This window comes from Epinephelus moara, chromosome 20 (genome assembly GCF_006386435.1).
Source record: "Epinephelus moara isolate mb chromosome 20, YSFRI_EMoa_1.0, whole genome shotgun sequence".
Taxonomy (NCBI): domain Eukaryota; kingdom Metazoa; phylum Chordata; class Actinopteri; order Perciformes; family Serranidae; genus Epinephelus; species Epinephelus moara.
The window spans coordinates 23,472,085-23,494,367 of record NC_065525.1 but is presented as its reverse complement, the minus strand read 5'-3'; the positions used below and the strand labels follow the sequence as shown (position 1 = coordinate 23,494,367).

Here is a 22,283-nt window from a genome sequence, read left to right as displayed (position 1 = left end):
GATAATGACAAATCACAAAAAATGTGAAGTCTATATCCTTATTGAGACCAGGATACTTCAAAGCACCCAGTTGATGGATCCACAAAGCTTCCCTTTGATTGAGTTTCTGTATTCTGTCCCCTCCACCCACAACGTAAGTGATGGAGCTTGTCAAATATAATAAGGAATCTGCTGATGGTTATTAACAAGAGCAATTACTTCAGTCATGATAGGGAACTTACTCATGCATATTGTCTTACTGCACTTGTTTTAATTGATGGTTAACATAAAGAGACTTATTTTTCACATAATCTTAAACTTACATTGATATTTGAAACCCAGTTTTAGCTTTAGATATTAATGTACAGCATAATCTCAGCCTATAATGTAATGTAGTATTTTCACATTTACATTAGTTATTTTGGACATTTTGGATAGGTTGTAGGCCCTTGTGTTACCCCTGGACATTTTGGTCCATTTCCAAAATTCAAAACTCCCTCACAGACAAATGAAAGGTCACGGGGGTGATTTTTTGCATGGGGGTGTCATTCTGGGTGAAATTTCAAAATCTCAACTTTCAGCACGAAAATCCATTATTTGACCCTGTAATGCATTTTTACAGTTTTGATCATTTAATTATTTTTCAAGCAAGACTGCCAAGAAAGTGGGGATTATTTATGTGTGTCTATGGATTACAAATTGACTATATGTTCAGACAAAATCAGCAATTGCAATATGTCAGTCAACTGTGGGAACCTGTGATGGCAAATTTTAAAAATCTTATGATATTTAACATATAATCAAGAAAACAGTAGATTGATAAAGGAAATAGCAGTCCTTAATAGCTTTACTTTCCATCTGCATAGGAGAAATAAAAATGATTCCCACTGTCCACAGTATATTTTTGATTAAACTGAATCAGCATATAAGTGTTTTTTATTTTTGAGGCTTCTGAGTATTTTGAAATGCCCCTATTATAAGATGTGTTTTGCAATTAGTAATTGACCCAGTGTGAACCCACAGCAGTCAGGAAGTCGGAGTCTTCTTTTCGAGGACACGCAGGATCTGATCTGATCCTCCAGCTCTCTCACAGGAACACTGGTGTCAGTTTACACATGTCAGCTCTCTCCGGTGTGATTACAGCCCAGCACTGCTTGTTCTCTACAGGTGGATGAAAAATGAAAGTGGAGGAGCCATTAATTTTCTCCCTGCAGTATTAGGCCAGATGTTGTTTTTGTTTTTAGAGCATTTTCTTCTCGTGCTTCCTTGTTTTGTGACATAGACAGTATAAAGTCAGGTTTATAGGATGTAGAAAGGGAGGTGTGTGGAGGACCCACCTGGGAGGGTTTGTTTGTGTTTTTTTCCCCAGATAAGCAGGAGCCAGCCTCTCTTTGTTCTGTGTGTGCTTGCGTGACATAATCCCTATAAGGTGCATCAACAATGATATTTTTATGTTTTATTTTGATTAGGAAAAATTGCAACAGCATATGAGATCTAAACAAGGAATTCACTGCCAACAAATTCCTGTTATGTTCCTTTGGAGCAGGGGTGTCAAACATATGGGCCGAGGGCCAGAACTGGCCCGCCTAAGGGTCCGATCCAGCCCACTAAGTGACTTTGCACACCTAATGTTGATGCACATGTGAAGGCTGAGAGGCTTCAGGAGCAATTTTAACAGTGAGTAAATACTTCATGTAAAATGTAGCCTCAGAGGCTTCTCCACCCTGACCAGCATGCAGCTCTCTGAAATAACAATAAATACTTTCTGTGGTCAGATTTTAAGATATTGAACAATGTGCAAGAAATTGTCAAACAGCAGCTTGAGTACAAACAAATCTGTATCGGACTTCTATCTTGAAACAACATGGGTGGTACCCTGCTGCTGAGGCACTGACAAAACCTCAGATTGTAAATTGTTTGTACGGGAGGGGATGAATTAACCTGCTTCTTCAATAGCTTCCACTTTATTGGGAAATTATGAAAAAGAAATCACATGTAAGAAAGTGAGGAGCAGACTGAATTTGCACATAATTTTTCTTAGGATATAGCACGCTGTTCATAATTTGTTTCGTAAATGGATGAAAGTTTTCAGAATGTACTTCTTATAAAGCATGCTTTAAAGCTCAAAAACAATCAATGCCAGAATGAAATTATTGCAGTACAAACGGTTGATGAGAACTTACATTACCCTGGCCAGGCTGAACCGTTGGTCCCTTGACATCCCAGACATTGTATTAAATGCTCAGAGGGAAAGGGGACTCTGTTCCATTCTGTACGGGAGATGATGTGTGTCCAAAATTGCAAGAATACTGATAAACAGTTGTCGAGACTATATCTTAGATTGCTGGAATGAATGTACCTCACCAACCAAAATGGTGTGCACTCTATATATCCAAAGAACGTTGTTGCTAGTTCACAACGGATACCTTTAATTGACTTTGGACTCCTGCAGGCCAGGAGAATGATAGCTCTTCCTCTTAGAGGAAAATGGATACACCTTCGAGAGGTATGTGGGTGAGGGAGATGGCATTTTGTGTTGGAAAGACTGACTTATATAACCAGAGGAAGGGCAGGAGAATTTAATGTGGAAACCATTATTGGTCATCAGGGTACACAATCACAATTACAGCTGTGTGTAGAGTGTATTTATGTTGCTATTGACTTTCAATTTGTCTTGTTTTTTTAGTCTGATATGTTTATTGTTTTATTTTTGCTTGTTTGTTTATTATTTCTTCATTCATTTCTCTTTCTTTAAATGTGTTAGTTATTGTAGATGTTTACTTTCTTGTTTGTATGTGTGAAATATGTGAAAAGGGGGTTGTTATTTTAAGGTTAAAGGCCAACTTGAGATCAAATTGGGCTGTATGTGGCCCCTGAAGTAAAATGAGTTTGACACCCCTGCTTTAAAGTTTATTTGTGGGCTAGTTGTTTTGTAATTATTTAATTGCCCTACTTATTATTATATTATATTATTATATTAGTACTAATATATTACTAATGGCTTAATAACTTGACTCAGTGTAGTCCCTTTGTTCATGTTCAATGTCTAAAACAGAAGCACTTGTATTCAAAACCTGAAGCACTACGCCCTAAATATTTCACGTTGTTCACATGTATTGTTAGCTAATAAATAATTAATAACTAACCACAACCTGCGAACCTATCATTGAAGTTTTTTTTGTTTTTTGTTTTTTAAAGTCTAACAATACAATATAAGGCTGTATATGACGTTATCCTTTTTAAATGCGGTTATTGATTAAACCCATAAAAGGAAAAAGCACTTAAGGAAGTATTTGTAAATGCGGTTACTACCTGTCACAGGTAAATCCCAAAGCAAAGGGAGATGTTTGCTGTCATGTTCACTCCTCCCTTCAGTCCCACAGCGAGTAGCGTCAAGCTAGCTACAAACAGGAAGTGCTTCCGGTAGTATATTTCAAAATAAAATGCCGAGTTATAAATATGTTGACGTGCGCGACAGTGTACCCAGCTATACATGATATAATACAGTTTATTGGTAATATTTAGAGAGTTGAAGGTGTTTAATCACGGCTATGTATGGCTTTTTCGCCTCTGTGATATACTCGTGCTTTTACTTTGAAGGCACAAGTGGCTCCGCTCTGTCCTTTCTCGTGCATCTTCTGTGTGCTCTCATGAAGTTGTGTGGAGTAAAACCGGGTGTGAGATTTCACTCCTCACTCAGTTGTTTGTGCGGTTTCGTGTGTAGTAAGATGTTGGAGCAGCCGGAGCTGAGATCAGGACGGCATCGCTCTGTGTGAGAGAAAGCAACTCAACAAAGTGACTGTTTTAGATGACCGAGAGTGCTCGGTGAAAGACTACCGGCTACCCCAGGTCATGGTGGGATTCTTCGCGGGATGAGAGCCACCAGGGGCCGCGCGCACTGGGGACATCCAGGGCGCCGGTAGTGCGCACCCACTGGGGGCAGCGGTGGGTGGCAAGCAGGCGGACGGACGGGCTCACGGTGGGGTCGGCCCCCCTCCGGATGACAAAGCGGGTGACCCGACCGATGAATAACTCGGGAGGAGCTCTCGCCCGAGATCCAAGATGATCGCGGCGTTTTTCCCCCTGAAGAAACTGAGGCGCAATGGCAAATATCTCCTGTTCGGGGCGATTCTGCTGGTCGGAGCTGTGGCCGTCTATCATGAGATGGTCGCTGCAAAAGCATGGAGCAGTGAAACCAGTAAGTCTGTGCCTGCCAGTTCCGACACCGTTACGACAGGTCTTACTCAACAAGTGGTTGTCCTCTGAGCGTTAAGGCAGTGCATCATTTACAAGGCACTTAGATCCAATAAACAACCTGTAAGTGATACAACAGGCTCATGATACAAAGTGTATAAAAGCATGAAGTTTGCAAAAGGATCAGGCTGCAGTAAAATTTAAGGCATCATGCAGACATAGATAAAAAAAACTGTGCAACTTTCAGAGAAAGGATGCAGCAATGACTTCCTTACCTAAGAGGTTCACTTTTTCTTGAGTCTGCTCTGCATTCACTCATTTGATTGGCTCATTTTTTTCACCTGTTTTAACACTTCTTCAATGGTGCTGAATAGGACTGCATTAGTTTCAAAGCTGTTTCTGACATTTGTCCATTTTATTTCTAAATATAAAGTAGCACCAATCTTAAAAACATCTTACAATTAAGTGCGGTTTCATAAGTGACCACAGACACTGTTGGGGAGGTGTTACCTAAGGTTGGGAAACAGCAGAGGATCCACAATACGGTATTTTCACAATACTTGAGTCACCATACAATATTATTGCGATTTTAAATATGTTGCGATAAAGTATACTGAGATTTATTACCTTTTTTTAAGCCTTTTTTTTGCACCAAAATGTATCTCGTGTACTGAAAAAGCAATCAATTATATTAGTCTAGCAGGCTACCTTAAGTTTAATTTGCATTTGTAATAATAATAATGTGTATGATAAAACACACAATACAATATTGCTACACAAAAATATCGCAATACTTTGCTGTATCGTTTTTTCCCCCACCCCTGTTAACTACATACAGTTCAGTTACTAGTTAATTACAGTTTGCAGCAGTTAGGCGACAGTTTAACTACATTACAATCTCTACATTTAAAGCTTTTTCAGTGTTAATTACTTGGGGTCATGTAGTTTATGTAGTTAATATCAAACTACATATTAATGGTATTGTCATGACACTTTTTGCCATGCAATATGACATGATGCTGCAGCTTGTTGTCCACATTTATTACTGATTTTGCACCCTATCCTCACCTGAAAAAAACACATCCTCAGGCTACATAGGTGTAGACTGACCTGCCTTTGTCCCTAAATTAAACACACCTACACTTTATATCAGTGTCAGCTCAGTTCAACCTCTGTGTGACAGTTAGGGGTGGGAATCAACAGAGGTCTCACGATACAATATTATTGCGATTTTTTTGGGATATGCTGAGTATTGTGATAAAATTGTGATAAATTGCGATTTATTACCATTTTTCAGTGGCAAATGATGTCACCAAAGGAAAACTTTGTCAACATTGACAGTTTTATCGAATAAAATAAAGTGGTTAGTCTGTTTTAGTCATTTTTATTGCATTAAAATGTATCTAGTAAACTGAAAAAGCAACTGATTATATTGTTCTAATAGGCTACTAAAAGTTTAATTTGTATTGGTCATATTAATAATTTTCAAAATAGAAAATTGGTGTCCGTGTAGCAATACGATATTGCCATACAAAATTATCACAGTACTTTGCTGTATCGATTTTTTTCCCCAATCCCTAGTAACAATATAAGATTGCAGACTTGGGTTGTGATTATTCCCTATGACATAGTTTGGATGCAGCTAAACTACTTTTTAAAAGTAGTTTTAGATGTAGTTTAACTACTTTATATTCTGAAGTAGCTAGCAGTCTGTTTAACTATAGCTTAAATGTCGTTTACCCAACACTGACCACAGAGCTGAATCATCACCTCTCTGTGAGAAACATCTCCTTAATGCTGTGTGATGCAGCCAAAGACAGTTTCACATTGTGTAGACAGTAAAGTTGTAACTAACAAAAGCACTGTTTATTGCAGTGATATGTTGTATTGGATTGTAAAGGAAATTCCATACAGTAGAATATATTTAGATCACTGTCAATGCAATATGAAGTAGTGCAGATATATTTTGTTGAAGTCCCCGTATGAGCATTGGCAGGAGTATATTTTACATCTAGTTTTCATGAATGATGCTCGATGCATTTGCACAGGAAACCCGAGCCTCCAGCAGGTGAGACAACAGCTCGATTTAAAGAGATGGAGTGAGTGTGTGTTTTAGAGCGAGAAAAAGAGTGACGGCGGGGGGGATGGGGAGGTCAGATTGCAGGGTTTACACTTGGAAGGAAGTCTCTTCTCACACAAGGTAATCAAACTTCCTGCCCTTTACCATATTTACGCCTCAGCTTACCATCTGCTGCATGGCACTCACACCCATGTATAACATCAGGATGTCACCTCCTCTGGCATGGACGCAGATGAAAACAGTGAAAATAGTAAGGTTGGTGTCTGCCCACGAGAGAGTAGTGACAAAACATGAAACACACACTTTGAACAAAGCCTGACGTGTAAACACATGCCTAAGACCTACATTATAGGGCTTGCCTATCTACACATTCCTGGGCTGTAGCCCTTTCAACACAATGGGACTTCTGTCAAGGGAGGGACCCCATGTAGCTCTCAACCAGAGCTGAGAGAGCAACGTGAAGATCTAAATGTGTAATTCAAGGATGGCAGGTGGGATTGGACACATAGGATTATGCTACCAGCATTCTTGCAGGTGTTTGTGATGACAAAGTGCATCAGATGTGTTATTTATCAAGTGTAAAAGCCAGTTTGATGTCACAATTATTAAGTTTAATTCCACTTTTCTTAATGATAGGGTTTGAAAATCGTAACACGCAGTCGTGTGTGTAGCTTGTTGCTCCATTTTTAAACTGCCTCGATTGAAATTCCACTTTTATGGGACACATGGGGTAAATAAAAATGTCAGAGAGGAATGTCAGACACACATATTAAGTGATTCCAGGTAACAGCGCTTATTTCTCCCGTTAAATTACAACCAATCCCGAGCTTTGTAGATGTAGATGTAGATTGTGATTAAAGGGGCTGCAACTCGATACAAGGAATCTGTGCCCAATATTGCGCTCATGCATTGCGACTCCTGTTGCAGACGGCAACGTGCACATTTGCACAGAGATGTCCTTGTTACATGACATTTTAAGTTTATTTTTAAAAGGACAAGAACATTGCACCGGCCAGTGTCACATACTCAATCCTCAGTACATAAGCATGTTCGTAACACCCCTCCACATTTGTATTCTGTCAAAACTTTGTTTTGAAATTGCAGATATCAAATTTAAAAATACTGCACTTTGGGATTAAACGCTCATATCCATCCTGATCATGATTTCTGATGGACTTTTGTTGTTGTTTTTTGATATAATAGCAGTTTTAGAATATTTCTCAACCTAAACACCACACGTAAACAAGAAAAAGCTGTCTGGGTTACATATGATAATTCAGTCAGCTGATCCTTCTCAAGACATCACTAACTTTAACATGTTTACACACAGGCTCTGGCTAAATATTGACTCTCCATTAAGCTCCAGCTATTAATACCTAGTGAACAAATGTTAAAACCATAAAGAGATCGACACTCAGGTTCAGAAGTACAAGATCGGACATAATGTTTACAAATAACACTTGGCGCTAAGTGTTTTGTTCATCATCTTTCCCTGTCACCACTGGTCTAAATAATTACTCAGTAAACATTAGTAAGCTCATTGATCTACTGGAGCTTGTGCTCACACTCCAGCGCTCTACAGTCAGCCTGTGTGAACATTTATGTAATAACAAGACACAAAATCAGAGTTGTCCTAATATCAATATCAGTGTCTGAAATGCCTCAGATACCGCCTAAAGTACTGGATTGGGTATCGGGTAGTACACAACTAGTTCCCCGCCAGTTTTCCTGGAAATCAATCCTTCGCCGCTTCAAAACAGCAGCCTAAACAGCAAGTTGTGCTGTGTAGCCACAGGCAGCTACTGTTTTATAGTCATGAGGAAGAACTGATATCTGGTAATAAAAAGTGTAATGTTAGCTGTTAGCAAAATGTCGAACTAGACAACAGAATGTTCTGTGGCGTCTGTTCTCTGTATGTGTTTGTAATGTCTTAACTGTGTATTTGTTCAGGGTTGAACCTGAGCCAACAATGACAGCAATTATCTGAAATCCCTACAGGGTTGTTAGTATACAGCTGTCGGTATTGGCTAATACACTTCTACACAAAACTAAAAAGGAGCATCATAGAGAATAAAAGGAAATACAGCAGTCCACATTAGGGATGTGTGTGATGAGTCAGCAATTGAATGTTGTTGTCATTAGTCAATCAGGGGGTTGCAGGTTGCAATGGTCCTCTTTGCAATGGTATTAAAGTTAAAGTTAAAGTTCCACTGATTGTCACAGTGTGTGAAATTTGTTCTCCGCATTTGACCCATCCCCTGAGGGAACGGTGAGCAGCAGCGGTGCCGTGCTCGGGAATCATGTGGTGATCTAACCCCCCAATTCCAACCCCTGATGCTGAGTGGCAAGCAGGGAGGCAGTGGGACCCATTTTTATAGTCTTTGGTATGACCCGGCCTGGGATCGAACCCATGACCTCAGGGCGGACACTCTACCGCTAGGCCACTGAGCTTTCTTAAGTATAACACCAAGATAAGGAGAAAAACTTAAGGAAACTTAAGGAGAGGACTTAAGAATGTGCAATTGATTTTTTTAAAGGAACCCTCAACTCAGATTTAAAGGTAAATCTTAACTTAAAGTGCTTTATGCAAGCGGCCCCAGAGACTTAGCTGGGTACGTTGTGAATGCTAATGTTAAACGTGATTAAACCGAGACAGTACATAAATTAGTTGACAGCTTTGTGTCGATGTTCATTCATTCATATTCCGTAACCACTTATCCTTTTGGGGGTTACGGGGGGGCTGGAGCCTATCCCAGCTGACACTGGGTGAGAGGCAGGGTACACCTTGGACAGGTTGCCAGACTATCGCAGGGCTAACACATAAGCCCCTTTTAGATAGGAATTGTGCAGATTTGCAGGAAAGCCCAATCAGTCTTTTTTTAGCATTGGTAGTATAAAAACAAAAGAGGGGAGTTCGGCAAAATGCCAAACGTACAAAACGTGTAGTTCAGTGAGTGACGTAAACAGCCTCGCTCCAAGGAAAGCCACAGCTGGTCAGTCCTTCAGCAATTCTCTCATAAGTCGGCCCATCCTTCACCATCCCCGTCATTTGACGGTTAATGGCCTTTTTGTCTGCGAGGGCAAGGAGGGCGCGCAATTCTTTGTCTCCCCAGTTGCTCATCTTTACAGTGTCTGTCAGATTTGCATTTCCCTCTTGCCACTAGTACTAGCTGCTCATTCCTGCTATCAGCTGTTTCCTGTTTATCCACCGCCAGTGGTTCGCACGTGCGGCATCATCAACAGCCATAAAGGTTTTGCCAATATGTTTACCCCTACGAGGCGGAAAATTGGGCACCTCGGATCAACTCGCCAATCCGGCTCTGTGTGTCTAAACGCTCGCAGCTTGCCGGCAAATCAGCCCAACATTCGCAGAAAATCTGGCAGTGTAAAAGGGGCTATAGGTACAGAATATCCATTCACACTCACATTCACACCTACGGACAATTTAGAGTCACCAATTAACCTGCATGTCTTTGGACTGTGGGAGGAAGCCGGAGTACCCAGAGAAAACAGGGCGAACATGCAAACTCTGCACAGAGGGGCTCCCCCACGCAACCCTCTTGCAACAATTCTAACCACTGCACCACCGTGCCGCCTGGCTCTAGATATACCAGTTGGTTTAACTCATTATTAAAATTATTATAATTTTATAAATATAGACATTTAAATGACATCATTGGCATAATTTGCACTGACATGTCATGTCTTTATAGTCAAATGGTTAAATAAAACAGCCTCCGCTAACATCTATTGTTATCATCACCAAATAAGAAAAAAAAGACAACAGGGGAAAAAAAAAATCACATTGGCCTGTTTGCCCCCGCTCTGCAAGTAGCGAGGTAGAAAATGGGATAAAGAAGACATCTCATAACACCAGTGTGGTTTCACAGTATTTTGATTTGTTTGAAAATTGAAAAAAAAAACATTGTATGTAGGCTGTGTCAGCATAAAGTGGCATGTAACCACTCGACCAGAGTCATGCGTAACCACATTCAGCACAGACGTGTGAACATTAACCTATTAGGGGAGCAGGCTGCTGGTGCTAGCCAAGCTCACTGACTGACACTTTTTTTTTGGTAGGACAAGGTGCAGTGTTGAGAATGCATGGTGCAAAGCTCCACAGCAGCATTTGGTTACTTGAAAACTTGATTTTAAATGGCTCTTATAATACAAGAAATATTTTTCGGAGAATGTTTCCATTTAAATGTCAGGGAAATTTGTCGTTAGGAGTAACTAAGTCCATAAGTCATAATAAAACTACACAATATGGCCCCTCAGAGTATCTAAAAAGTACAAAATTCACAGTCTTAATTAAAAAACCTCTTTGGCTCAGTGTGTCCAAACCAAAAAACCTAGAATCCCTCTCGCTGTTAATGTTAATTGTTTTGTTTTCCTCCTGCGCAGCAGAGCAGGAACGCATTCGTCACCTACAAACAGCAGAGAAGAAAGTGAAAGATCAAGATTGTTGGCGCAGGTTACCAGGAGCGCTGTTATGCCCGGCTCTGCAGATATGGGTCTTTAAGGGATGGCTTGTTTTTCCCATATGTAGGTCACCTGGGCACTTAAGAACATAGATAACACGTGAAGTGCTGCAGTTAATAAATGTCCCGATGGAGAAATGGCTGCCTGTGTGGGTGGGTGATTTTTTTATGTGGTGATCTTTTTTTACCGGGCACTCCTCCCACATTTCTGAATAATCCCTCGATAGAGAAGGTTCTAGTTGGGTTAATACTTTACACCAGCCTGTCTCTAATGCTTTCTCGGAAAAACCCTCTCGGCATTACACCGTCTGCAGTGTGCTTCTTATCCATAAATGGGAATAAACATTTACCATGTTTGACTATGCAAACTGCATGTTTGACTATCTTTTCTGTATGTTTTGTGTAGCCTCTCACCCAAAATCCACACACAAATGCAACAGTGTTTGTCTAAAATGCTTTTAACGGCAGCAAATTGTCCATAAGAAACGTCTATTTGGCAGCGTCAGTAGCCCGACCTGAAATATAGTCTCCAAGGTGGAAAGAACAGGCCAAAGTGTCACATAAATACAATACCCACAATAAGAAAACTTCAGTCTCTCTGTTGTCGAGATGAAGGCTGAAAAGCCTGTAAAGCCCTGCAGCAATTTTCTTTTTATCAGCTGAAACATTTTTGAGTCTTTCAATTTCACCAAAGAAAGAGCTGACAGTCATTCTGAAACACTGAATTCGATGACAGAATGAATAAGGAATTAAACAAAAGCCTTATCAGTGCTGTGGTGAACGCTGTGACAAAAAAGGGAACAGAGGAAGGTTTAGTAGTAGTAGAAAAACTGGATGAGTGCAGATGGAGATAAAAATATTCCTCTCTTGCTTTTCTTAACCGCCACTCTAGAATTACGTGCGCTGCCAAAATTGTCCCACATGTCTCAAGGGTGTGTGTTTGGAGATCTCCACCCTGGTGATAATGACAGACTCCGAGTCTACAGGCACTGTCACTCACTGACACCACAGGCTCGTAAAAAAACACACTGAGGTCCTTTAAAATACACACTACCCTATAATTTGAAGGATGATGGAAGAGGTTAGAGAAGGAGTAATATTTCTGCATCTGCTCTACCGGAGCGCCAGAAAATTTGGGCGAACAGAGGAGTGCCATAGCAGCTCATTAAAGGCTGAGTGAGATGAGTTACAGTCAGTGGTCATCAGCATTGAATTGGAACAGGGAGTGGGTGGGACTCCGTTGGGACACTGGGCTCCATTGTTCGTGCAACACAAGCCCATAGTAAATGAATAAAAAAGCATGTATAAGTAAAAACTGGAAAATCTTGCAACACCTGAAGTAAGGGCGAGCTATAAAGCATCGGGCAAGTTAGATTGATGATGCTGTTGGCTCGCATAGTTAGTAGAGTGTTTGTTTTTCTGTGGTTGCAGCAGAATGCCGCCTGTGCCATGTTTTCAGCAGCTCTGTTTGCTTAACTATGATAAGTTTGTCATTCATACACATACATGTGCACTTCCTCCTCCCAGCACGCTCTCCCACTTTAAATAAAATGATTTTCCTATGCTACCAACAATGAGAAGCAGATCGAGCCACACGCTCTTCCTGGATTAGAATACATTTTGTTTGAATGCAAACTCAGCGGGAAGCCAATACAGGATTAACAACCTGCTCCACCTCCTGGGGAAATCACAAATTTCTTTCAAATCAGCAGAGGAGATCTTGTGTTGCCCATCTGTGCATCATCGCTGCATATTTGCCTGTCAGCCCAGCGCTGCTCTGATTGTTTTCATCCACTTTCTCAGGTATGAATCCCTACGCTGACAGCAGCAGCTGGAGGAGAGCCATGTTTGACGAGAGGGTAAGGACGGTGCATGGAAAAAGAAGTGGTAATAGAAAATGAGGTGATGCAAGGGTGTGTGTTTGTGCAGGGAGGGGTGGCGGAAACCAAGCTTAGACTTAAATGTGTGTGTTTTCCAGGTCAGGAGAGACCAGCAGCCACACTCCATGGAGGATTCAGCCGCTTGGAGATCAAGCTACACTCCACAAACCTGGAAACCAGAGGTGTGTGTGTGTGTCCATAGTGTCCGCATGCTTTAACATTCACCTCCTTTGAACTCTAAATAACCTGCCAAGACCTGCCCAATTCCCTCCCACCTCACTTCATTTGCCTCTGTATACAATTTGTTTCCTGCAGCAGAGTCTGCTTCAGCAGCTTCCATTGCTCTGTCATCATGTTTCCACTATATTAAGAAGCACTGTGCTTTGGCCAGTTGCTCGCACCTCATGTTTCATGTTCGGGGGAAGCTGTTGCTGTGTCTGGCTCTGCAGACCAGTGTAAGCACACTCTGCAGTAGCATTGTGACAGTCCTAGTGATCATGTCTGTGCGGGTGCCCTCTTAGTCATTGACTGGATGTGATTAACGCTATAAGATTTAATTGCCTTAACTGTTGACTTACAATCTGTCAAAGTGCTTCATCCAAACAGAGTTGACTGGTCTGACAACATGTAATTTGTTAACTGTCAGTAATTTTCTTTTAATTGTGTTTATTGCAGGGTAGTTATACCTTGAATATCTCTTTAAAAATTAATTATAGGTATATTGAATCAACTTAGTACGTTAATCCTTAGGGTATTTCATTCATGAACCAGAAACACGCATTACCATCTGATTTTTTAATCTGTAAATAGGCTTTTACTCTTTTACTTCCAAAAAGGGTTAGTTGTAAGTTGTTCAGTCATTATTCATTATAAAAATCAGACTATAAAAAAGTCTAAAAGTTGTGGAAAACACCATCATAGTTTCCTTAAGTTCAAGATGATGTCTTCAGATTTCTTTGTTTTGTCTAACTAACACTCCAAAACTTAAAGATGTTTAAATTACAATCACACAAGTGAAATAAAAGCATAAATCCCTCACAGTTGTGAATGTCTTGTGGGCGCATTCCCGATGAAGTCTGGGAGTGCTTAGGGCTGTCCAAATTCACAATTAAACCAGTCCACAAGGGGCCTTAAAGGTACTTTCTGCAGACTTCTAGAGACCCGCTTGGGGTGCAGACTTAAAGGGATAGTGCATCCAAAAATGAAAATTCAGCCATTATCTACTCACCCATATGCCGAGGGAGGTTCAGGTGTAGTTTTAGAGTCCTCACAACACTTGCGGAGATCCAAGGGGGGAGGGGCTAGCAACAAAATTCCACCTAATGCAGGCTGACGGCGCCCCAGATTAAAACGTCCAAAAACACATAATTGAAACCACAAAATATCTGGGGCGCCGTCAGCCTCCATTAGGTGGAGTTGTGCTGCTACCCCTCTCCTCTTGGATCTCCGCAAGTGATGTGAGGACTCTAAAACTTCACCTGAGCCTCCCTCGGCATATGGGTGAGTAGATAATGGCTGAATTTTCATTTTTGGGTGCACTATCCCTTTAAGCAGACTTCACTGATTTAATCGCCCACAATTCATTGCAAAACGGATGTGATGTTGTAGCTTCTTTTTCAATAGCCGACTAAAAATAAATAAATAATGCATATCTAAAACAGTTACAGTAGCCTATTAAAACAGTACTTGAATTGTGTAGGTCAGAAATAATATTCAACAGCGTCATGATATACAGAAATATGTAGAAATATAAGCTATATAGGATCATCAAAATGCATTGAATAATTGCAGCCTACCCTATAGGTTGCACAGTGAAATGCCAAATATGCCAGAGGCTAGAAAAGTGGCCGAAAAACAACCAAAGAAGATTGTCTTGTATTTGAATGTCTGCAGTCTATAAATTACACAAAAATATATGTTGTTCACTCACATAGCAACCCTGTACATGGGATTTATATCTTGTCATCTGCAGGGACAGATGAGCAGTCAAAATATGCCAGCAGTTACAATGATCGTAATCGTCGCTGATTTTCAACCAGCTTTGTTTTATAACAATGTGGGAAGTGTGCGTAAATGAACCATGTCAAACTTCCCTTCATCTTGCCAGCGCCCAGTTCTCCTTGCTCATTTGCCATGCGTTTTGTCACATCAGCAGGAGGCAATGCTTGCATTTTGGTAGATACAGGTTTTCTGGTCTTCAATTTAAAACATATTTGCACCTTTCTACTGCATAGACAGCCGAATTATGTGAAAAAAAAAATCTTTTCAGCAGTGAAATACTCCTTTCACTGTCACAACTATCACAGATTTAACACTCTACTGAAAAGGGTGCAGCAGAGCCATGGCTGAAATAAAATAAGATTGAGCTTGACAGCAAATAAGCTTCTCAGACTCCCAGTGAAGTGGCCTTTGATCACAGACATGAAAACGGAAGGAGAAAGGCTTGTTAAATGATTACAAGCAGCGCCGAGCCCGTGAGGCGCTTTGAGTCATTATTTCACAGCCTAACCCCAGAGCTTAGGTCACGCTAACATTTAACTAACTGTGCTGATGACAGCAGAGTGTTTAGCTTGACCACTAATGAAATTTGATGATCTACTGGACTGGTATCGTCGAGGCTTTGGCTCTCTCTCACCTGCATCATTCTGCCCCTGTGCTGCAATCAGCACACACAGATCAGATAACATGGCCTCTTTGGCAGATGTCACAGAGGTGTATGTTTACAGGACATCTGGGCCTCTGCTGAAACTCGACTGCCTCTTCATTTACATGCATGTCCAGGGTTTCCCACTGACTTTCATTGAAGCAGTTGGAGGCGGGGAAGAGCAATTTAATGGTGGCTTCTATTGTCACTCTGGGATCCACCCGCTACCTGTGTGTACATATATCTTACTTAAGGGATGAACTCACCCACATTACAAATGCACTTACTCACTTAACCTCTGGCGGTTTACAGTTAAACAAACAGTTTTAGTTTTATCATTTGCAGAGATTGTTGGCAGAAAGTAGTTCCAAAGAAAACTATCAACCAAGTCTGTGGATTATTTCTAGAGTGATAGGTTTCTGTGAAGATAAAATTGTTTGATTCCCTCCAGCTCCCCTCCAGTCATGTTTTTAAGCATGTAAAAATATACTGCTAGAATAAATACTTTGTTTAACATGATTTTCCAATGTGAGAAGTAAAAAAAACTCATAAAAGGGGCTGGCAGCACATCTACTCTTTCTCCCTTACTGAGAAATTCTGGATCTGGCCTTCACCCCACCCACTGCGCTGAGTTAACTAGTGAAAGAGTGGTGCGCATCAAGATGGCTAGCGTTAGCAATAGAGGAAACACCGAAGAGATTCAGGCAGATATAGAGTGCCCCAGGAATGAGTCCTAAACCTGGAAATGAGTTAGCATTTTAGCATTCCCAGTTCCTTTGTCTCAAAGTAAACTTTTTTAAAATGGGGTTTTGGTTAGATGCCTGAAATAAGGTTTTTGAGACTTTCACGTTTTGTTCTATGACATAAAATATGCCAGTAAATACATCACTTGTGAATTTTGTTGCCTGTATGTGTCTTAAAAAAGCTTGTTAACAAGCGGCTAAAAAAGACGACAGAATGTCATCACGCTGAGCGCGGCTTCACTGCATCGTTGTGGTGGTGATGTGAAGTCATGTGACTGTAGGTTATAGGCTATTGTTAGCTTTTTACTCCTGGCGATTGCATTAAGGCTTCAAAAATCATAAAATTGGTGTTAATTTGTGAGGATTATCTTGCTGAACGAAGCATGTATCATAATGTTGTGTTTACCACAGAGCTTTTTTTTTTTTTTTTTTTGCAATAATCCAAAATCCAATGGAAAAGTCCCATAGGGTTTTTGTTGAGGACACCAGGCAGACGCTAATTTCCATGTGGCCTACACAAAAACTAAATCCCTGTAGCCCTCTATTTTTCCTCTATGTTTTAAAAAATATTTTGTTGTTTTACAATATATCTCCGTCCACACAAGAACACAAATACGACCCTATACGCTCGCCCTCGTTAGCTGTCTTCAGCAGTTTCCCCTCCTCACAGACGGACATTACGTTTTTCAAAACACTTACTGGAGATCACATCACCGTTTATTCCCATTTGATGAGTGAAGGAGCTCACTCAAATTCACGAGTGATGCTCTGGACATGCTAAAGATTTCCTTCTATTCCTCATTGACAACAATCCAACCCTGGAAAGTGTTCCTCCATCTCCTGGTTCGACCTGTATGGCATCAAATTGGTTCCTTTATCGAATATTGTTTCCCTGCTGTTCATGCATAGCGCCCCCCTCGGTGGTTAGGGTTGGGCCTAAGGGTTTGGGTAAGGTCCTTTTTCAGAACTATAGTTTCTGATGGGCTTTAAACAGCAGACACTGAGGTGGAGCAAAAACACTGGGTGCAGCAGATGGCTCCGATTGTCTGTGGAGTGGTGCAGCAATACTACGTTTAGGTGTAAAGTAGTTATTAGACCAAGCAGTGCTAACAAAGCATTAGCAAACCAGTGATTCATCATTGTTGTTGTCTATAGCATATGCTTATTGCACAAAGCAACAGTGGGCATGCCTGAATTAAGGAGATTGCATCATAATTTTCCAAAGGCTCCATTTTACACTTCTACACAGATAAACAGTAACTGGAGCTTTAAAAAATCTGCACCTTAAATGGTCTCAAAATATTCTTGTTTTAGTGACCCAAACCCTGTTTGCTTGTGGACAAGTGGCCACAGCCATACATGTTTTAGCCTCAGTCAGACTCAGTTAGTCTGATGAGCACCAAAATTAGCCAATGTATCAGAATGCTAAGTATAGTTAGCATTTTTTATTTGTTTAAGTTGTTTGTTAGGTTGTAACAGGCAGTGGCTGACACAGCGTAAGGGTTGCAAAGCATTTAATATCTGCTATGATGTTACAGTGTGTTCACATTGGTCCAGTTTACGTCCAAAGGCTGCGCACTCTACCATGTTTGCTGTCAAAACTTTCACCACGCTACTGCAAACTTTCTCTGTCTGCTCTGTGCTGGAGGTTTCAGGGTTTTTGGGGCAGCCTTTGTATATTAGACAGCAGTTAGCTTTCATATTAGAGACTTACCGACTCTTGCTTTGAATCTTAGATTTTAGGAAAGCACACAGATATTTCCAGCTTCAGTAAAGGAATGTGAAAACATCTCTTCTGTGACAAACAGTGCGCAGATGCAAGTCAGCAAATCAAGGTCGGATATTTTAGGGGGACGTAAACAGAGTTGCTGGCATCCTTTAAGTAATTAAATAATGCTTTGAGAACCACACCTCCACAGAATTCAGGTACAGCCAAAAATCTTGGAGCCAGGTATTTTCAACTAAGCAAATAAATAAAACCAAAGCAATGTGCATGGGTAGATACCACTAGAGAGAGTGTTTTGTAATTTGGGTGCAATGGCTCTTTGAAAAAGACTTGTCTGTACACAGGAAGTGCGGTGGCTGGTAGGAATTGGGTGACAGTTGAAACCAGTAGTCCTGTCATTGTATTGTCAAGTGGTATCTGAGGAAGTCTGTATTTGTTGGTTTTAGTTTGCTAAGTACTGAGGCTGCCAGATGGTTAATTGTTTCGCTGTTCCCAGTGTCATCCTCACTATCTCTTTACTTCCTGCAGTATAAGGGACAGGCCAATCTGCACGTCTTTGAGGACTGGTGTGGCAGTTCTACAGCTGACCTCAGCAAGAACCTGCACTACCCGCTGTATCCTCATGTGAGTCAAACCCCTTATCTTCTGAGTTCACTCAGTTTCTATTAGTTATGTTTAATTGATTTACACTTTTAGCCACATTAGCAACACGTCTCCTGGGATAGTAACATTGGGCAGTCCATGTCTTTCTCCCAGGAGTACCGTGAAGTATTCATGGTGCAAAGACATCCCTACACACACTATGACACAAACGCCCTCACACACACACCGTTGTTTTCACTCAGAGGTGCATTCTACATCCACGTGTTAGATCCTCATGTCCCTGCACTCAAGATGTAGTCTCACTTTGAGTAAACACCACGGTTGATACTCTTGTGTTTTTCTTTCCTCCCTCTTTCAGTCCAGGACTACAGTGTCAAAGCTGGCCGTCTCCCCTCAGTGGACAAACTATGGGCTCAGGATATTCGGTTATCTACATCCATACAGCGATGGTACAACATGTGTTTTTTCGTCCAGTCCCTGTCTGCTACTTTACTGAGAACATGCTTGCAATTCTTCTCACTCTATCTCTCCTTCAATCAGTCTCTTTATCTCATTTTTTCTCCTCATCTTACAGGAGAGTTTGTGTTTGCTGTAAGCTCTGATGACAACTCGGAATTGTGGCTCAGCTCAGATGAGTCTCCCCTTAACTTGCAGTTACTGGCATGGGTTGGAAAGGTACGCAAGTCTTTCATCTTTACAAGGGGCAGAGGATCATTTCCGCATAGCTTTTATTGTTCACTGTCATATTTCTTTTGCACACTGGGTTTCTCTTTCTAGACTGGCACAGAATGGACAGCCCCGGGCGAGTTTGACAAGTATGCCAGTCAGACCTCCAAACCAGTTAGGTGAGTTGATACCAGAGAGGATTTCACTGCCAAGTCATCAGCTAACATTAATGGTGTGAATAGTCAAACATACAATATTGCTCTGTGTGTATAGTACAGCAATTAAACTAGTGCAAAGTCCCAGGTGCAGTCCAGTCTCTTTGTCTAACTGTAAAACTCAGTCAGCCAATGAAAGCTCGGTTCAAAATCTAGAGCATTTCACCCTAGCATGAATGCTACATCCAGACTGTGTGGGTGTGGTTTGATCGGATTTAACTGACAGTGGCATCTACGACAAGCACCATACACGATAGAAAATGTTTGAAATTCTCATTGGTGCATCGTTACCCTTCTACTTTAAACCCATAAGAGGAGCACATGTAAAACAACACAGACTGAATCATTCAGTAAAAATAACCCAAACTGTCCTAATTTTAGCAACAACAAAAAAAATGTAGGAGCTTGATCCATATCGAGGACTGCCAATCCTTTACATGCCTCCGAATCACCAACAGCCGTAGTCCAGAGGCATCATGTTTTTGGGCTGTCCATCCATCCCATTCTCATGAACATGATATCTCAGGAACACTTTGAGGGAATTTATTCAAATCTGATGCAAATGTCACCTGGATTTTGGTGGTTAAAGGTCACTGTAACTTCACCAAACACGTTTTTGGCTATTACTCCAGTATTCATATGCTAATTGTGACTGGCAGAGAAAAATTTCTGCACACGCACATCTATGCAGTGTTTCACTTTATTGTTGAGCTTTCATCAGAGCATACGTAAGGCAACAATGGGCCGGCTGGTAAAAGTAACCAATCTCAGTCTAATCACTGGCTGTATGCAGTACATCTGTGCGCAACCGTGGTGGTAGGAGCTCCACCTCCTGGGAGTTGTAGTTTTCTTTTAAAAAACACTGAATGGCTGGGTGTCGGTGGCTTAGTGGATAGAGCAGGCGCCCCATGTACAAGGCTGTTGCCGCAGCGGCCCTGGTTCGACTCCAGCCTACCGCCCTTTGCTGCATGTCATTCCCTCTCTCTCTCTCTCTCCCCCTTCACACTTAGCTTTCCTATCAATTAAAGGCAAAAATGCTCCCAAAAATATCTTAAAAAAAAAAAATACTGAATGGCAAGCTGAGAGGCATACAAATGGAAGCCATACTTGTATTGTCATACAGTACCAGAATACAAAACAAGGGTAGAACACAGTAAATACAAAAGAACCTATATGAAATCACCTTGATTTTTTAAATACAGGTGTATTGCATGCAGCCAATGATTAGACTGAGGTCATGTTTACACGAAAACAATCCACTGACAACAGAATTGTTTCTCATTTTCGTTTTGAAAAAAGTTGCACAGTCAGATAACAACGTTTTGATAACAATCGCCGCGCACACAGATCCGCAAAAATGACCAAAAGCGCTGTAGTATACATGCCAGGCCAGTAGTTGGCGGTGTGACTTTGTAATGAAACAACACTCACCTGCGCACATGCGTTTCGTTCTACAGAGCGGTGATGTATAAACAAACAAAATGGCAACCGCACAAACGTTTGTCTGGACAGACGACGAGGTGGAGTGCACAAACGTTTGTCTGGACAGACGACGAGGTGGAGTTGCCACGGTAAATCTACACTTTGCTGGAGAAGTGTAGAGCTCAGGAGTCCGCCATTGTTTTTGTGACGGTTGACTTTCTCGGGGATGCCTAAGGACTGCAACCTTAATGTCCATGTGCGAAAGGTTTTCAGAGGAACTGCATATAGCAAGTTTACATGACAAGGGAGACGGTGCTGTTTGCAAAAAAATGCTCTCTGGAACCCGTTTTCAAGACTTTGCATTTTCAGGCACCCAAAATGCTGCTGTCGTGTAAAGTTTACCGTTTTAGGTTGAAATCTTTGTCGTATAAACAGGACCTGAGATTGGGTTCTTTTACCAGCTTGTCCATTGTTGCCTCACATATATGCTGATGAAGGTCTACTAGACCGAAAGCTCAACAATAAAGTGAAACACTGCATAGATGTGTGCGGAATTCTTTCTCCACCAGTCTGAACTTACTGATGTTTCCAGCACCTTGCCAAGGCCAAGCTGGGTGGAGCGGTGGTAATTCTGCATCATATAATACTTGTGACAAAATTGCACACAAATATCCAAAGGGATAAAATGATCAAGTGATGACATTTTATATCCAAAAGGTCAAAGGTCAACTTCAGTGACATTGCCATGTTCTACAAAAACACTTAGCTGTCTATTAGTCAGCGTCATAACTCCGGAACAGAAGGGGACACATAACACTAATCTTGGGTGTTCACTGTGAAACTGTGCTGATTGTATCGATCGTCCGTGTTGCCGGGTTGAAGATGCGTGAGAGCGCGTGCGTCCACATTTTAGAATTTGCAGCTTCTTCGCAGCAACATCCATATTTGAAGCATTGTTTGCTGTCATGGTAGCCCACCACAAGCTCACTGGTTTTGCTGATAATGAGCTTCAGGTGTTTTTTCCCCCGTGGCATGAAGCTCTCTCAGTCCTCTGTAAAAAATATTCTCTAAGTGAAGACAGCATGTTTCTCACTGGAAATTATTCACTGATATTAAAATAAACACATTTTATTAGATTCATTTCAAAGTCTTGACAGACATGGATATAAACTGCAGCTGTAACTCTAGTTTAAATCTGTCTCTTGCAAGTCCCCCATACGGAAGTGCACAACTAACTTGTAGGACTGCCCCTTTAATCACATCAAACCAATACCTTAACATAAGCACCTCTGCTCTGAGAACCCAAGCATAAGCATTTCTGTGTAAAAATGTATATGCTCTTCTGGGAATCCAATCTGTACTTGATGACATGGTAAAAACTCAACATTACTGTTACGACACAAGTACTAGAAAAAAAGTCAGACAACCATCTCAAGCTATTTCATAGAGCAGCTGCTAACATGCTGGAAAGTTCTGTCACACTGAGTGGGCGTGGTTTACCGTAACTAGGCAGGAAATATTCTGTGCTGTGTGGTCTAGATGAGTTTGGTGAGTTGACACCGACACAAGAAAAAGTAAATATCAGTAAGCAGGATCAATATTAGTAAATGTAAACGCCTGGTGACTTTGTTTGTCCTCATTCACTCACGT

General features: G+C 41.2%; 1 protein-coding gene across 1 annotated transcript in view; it reads left to right on the top strand.

Annotated features, from left to right (window-relative positions):
• The first annotated feature begins 3,658 nt into the window (after positions 1–3,658).
• b4galnt3b (beta-1,4-N-acetyl-galactosaminyl transferase 3b) overlaps positions 3,659–22,283 on the top strand; it is a 36,528-nt gene continuing 17,903 nt past the window's right edge. Inside the window, exons 1-7 of the mRNA XM_050073114.1 lie at positions 3,659–4,177; positions 12,538–12,593; positions 12,713–12,796; positions 18,256–18,351; positions 18,689–18,779; positions 18,905–19,005; positions 19,108–19,175. Of these exons, the coding sequence (XP_049929071.1) occupies positions 4,042–4,177; positions 12,538–12,593; positions 12,713–12,796; positions 18,256–18,351; positions 18,689–18,779; positions 18,905–19,005; positions 19,108–19,175 (632 nt within the window). The 5' untranslated portion in view covers positions 3,659–4,041. The remainder of the gene's footprint in view (positions 4,178–12,537; positions 12,594–12,712; positions 12,797–18,255; positions 18,352–18,688; positions 18,780–18,904; positions 19,006–19,107; positions 19,176–22,283) is intronic.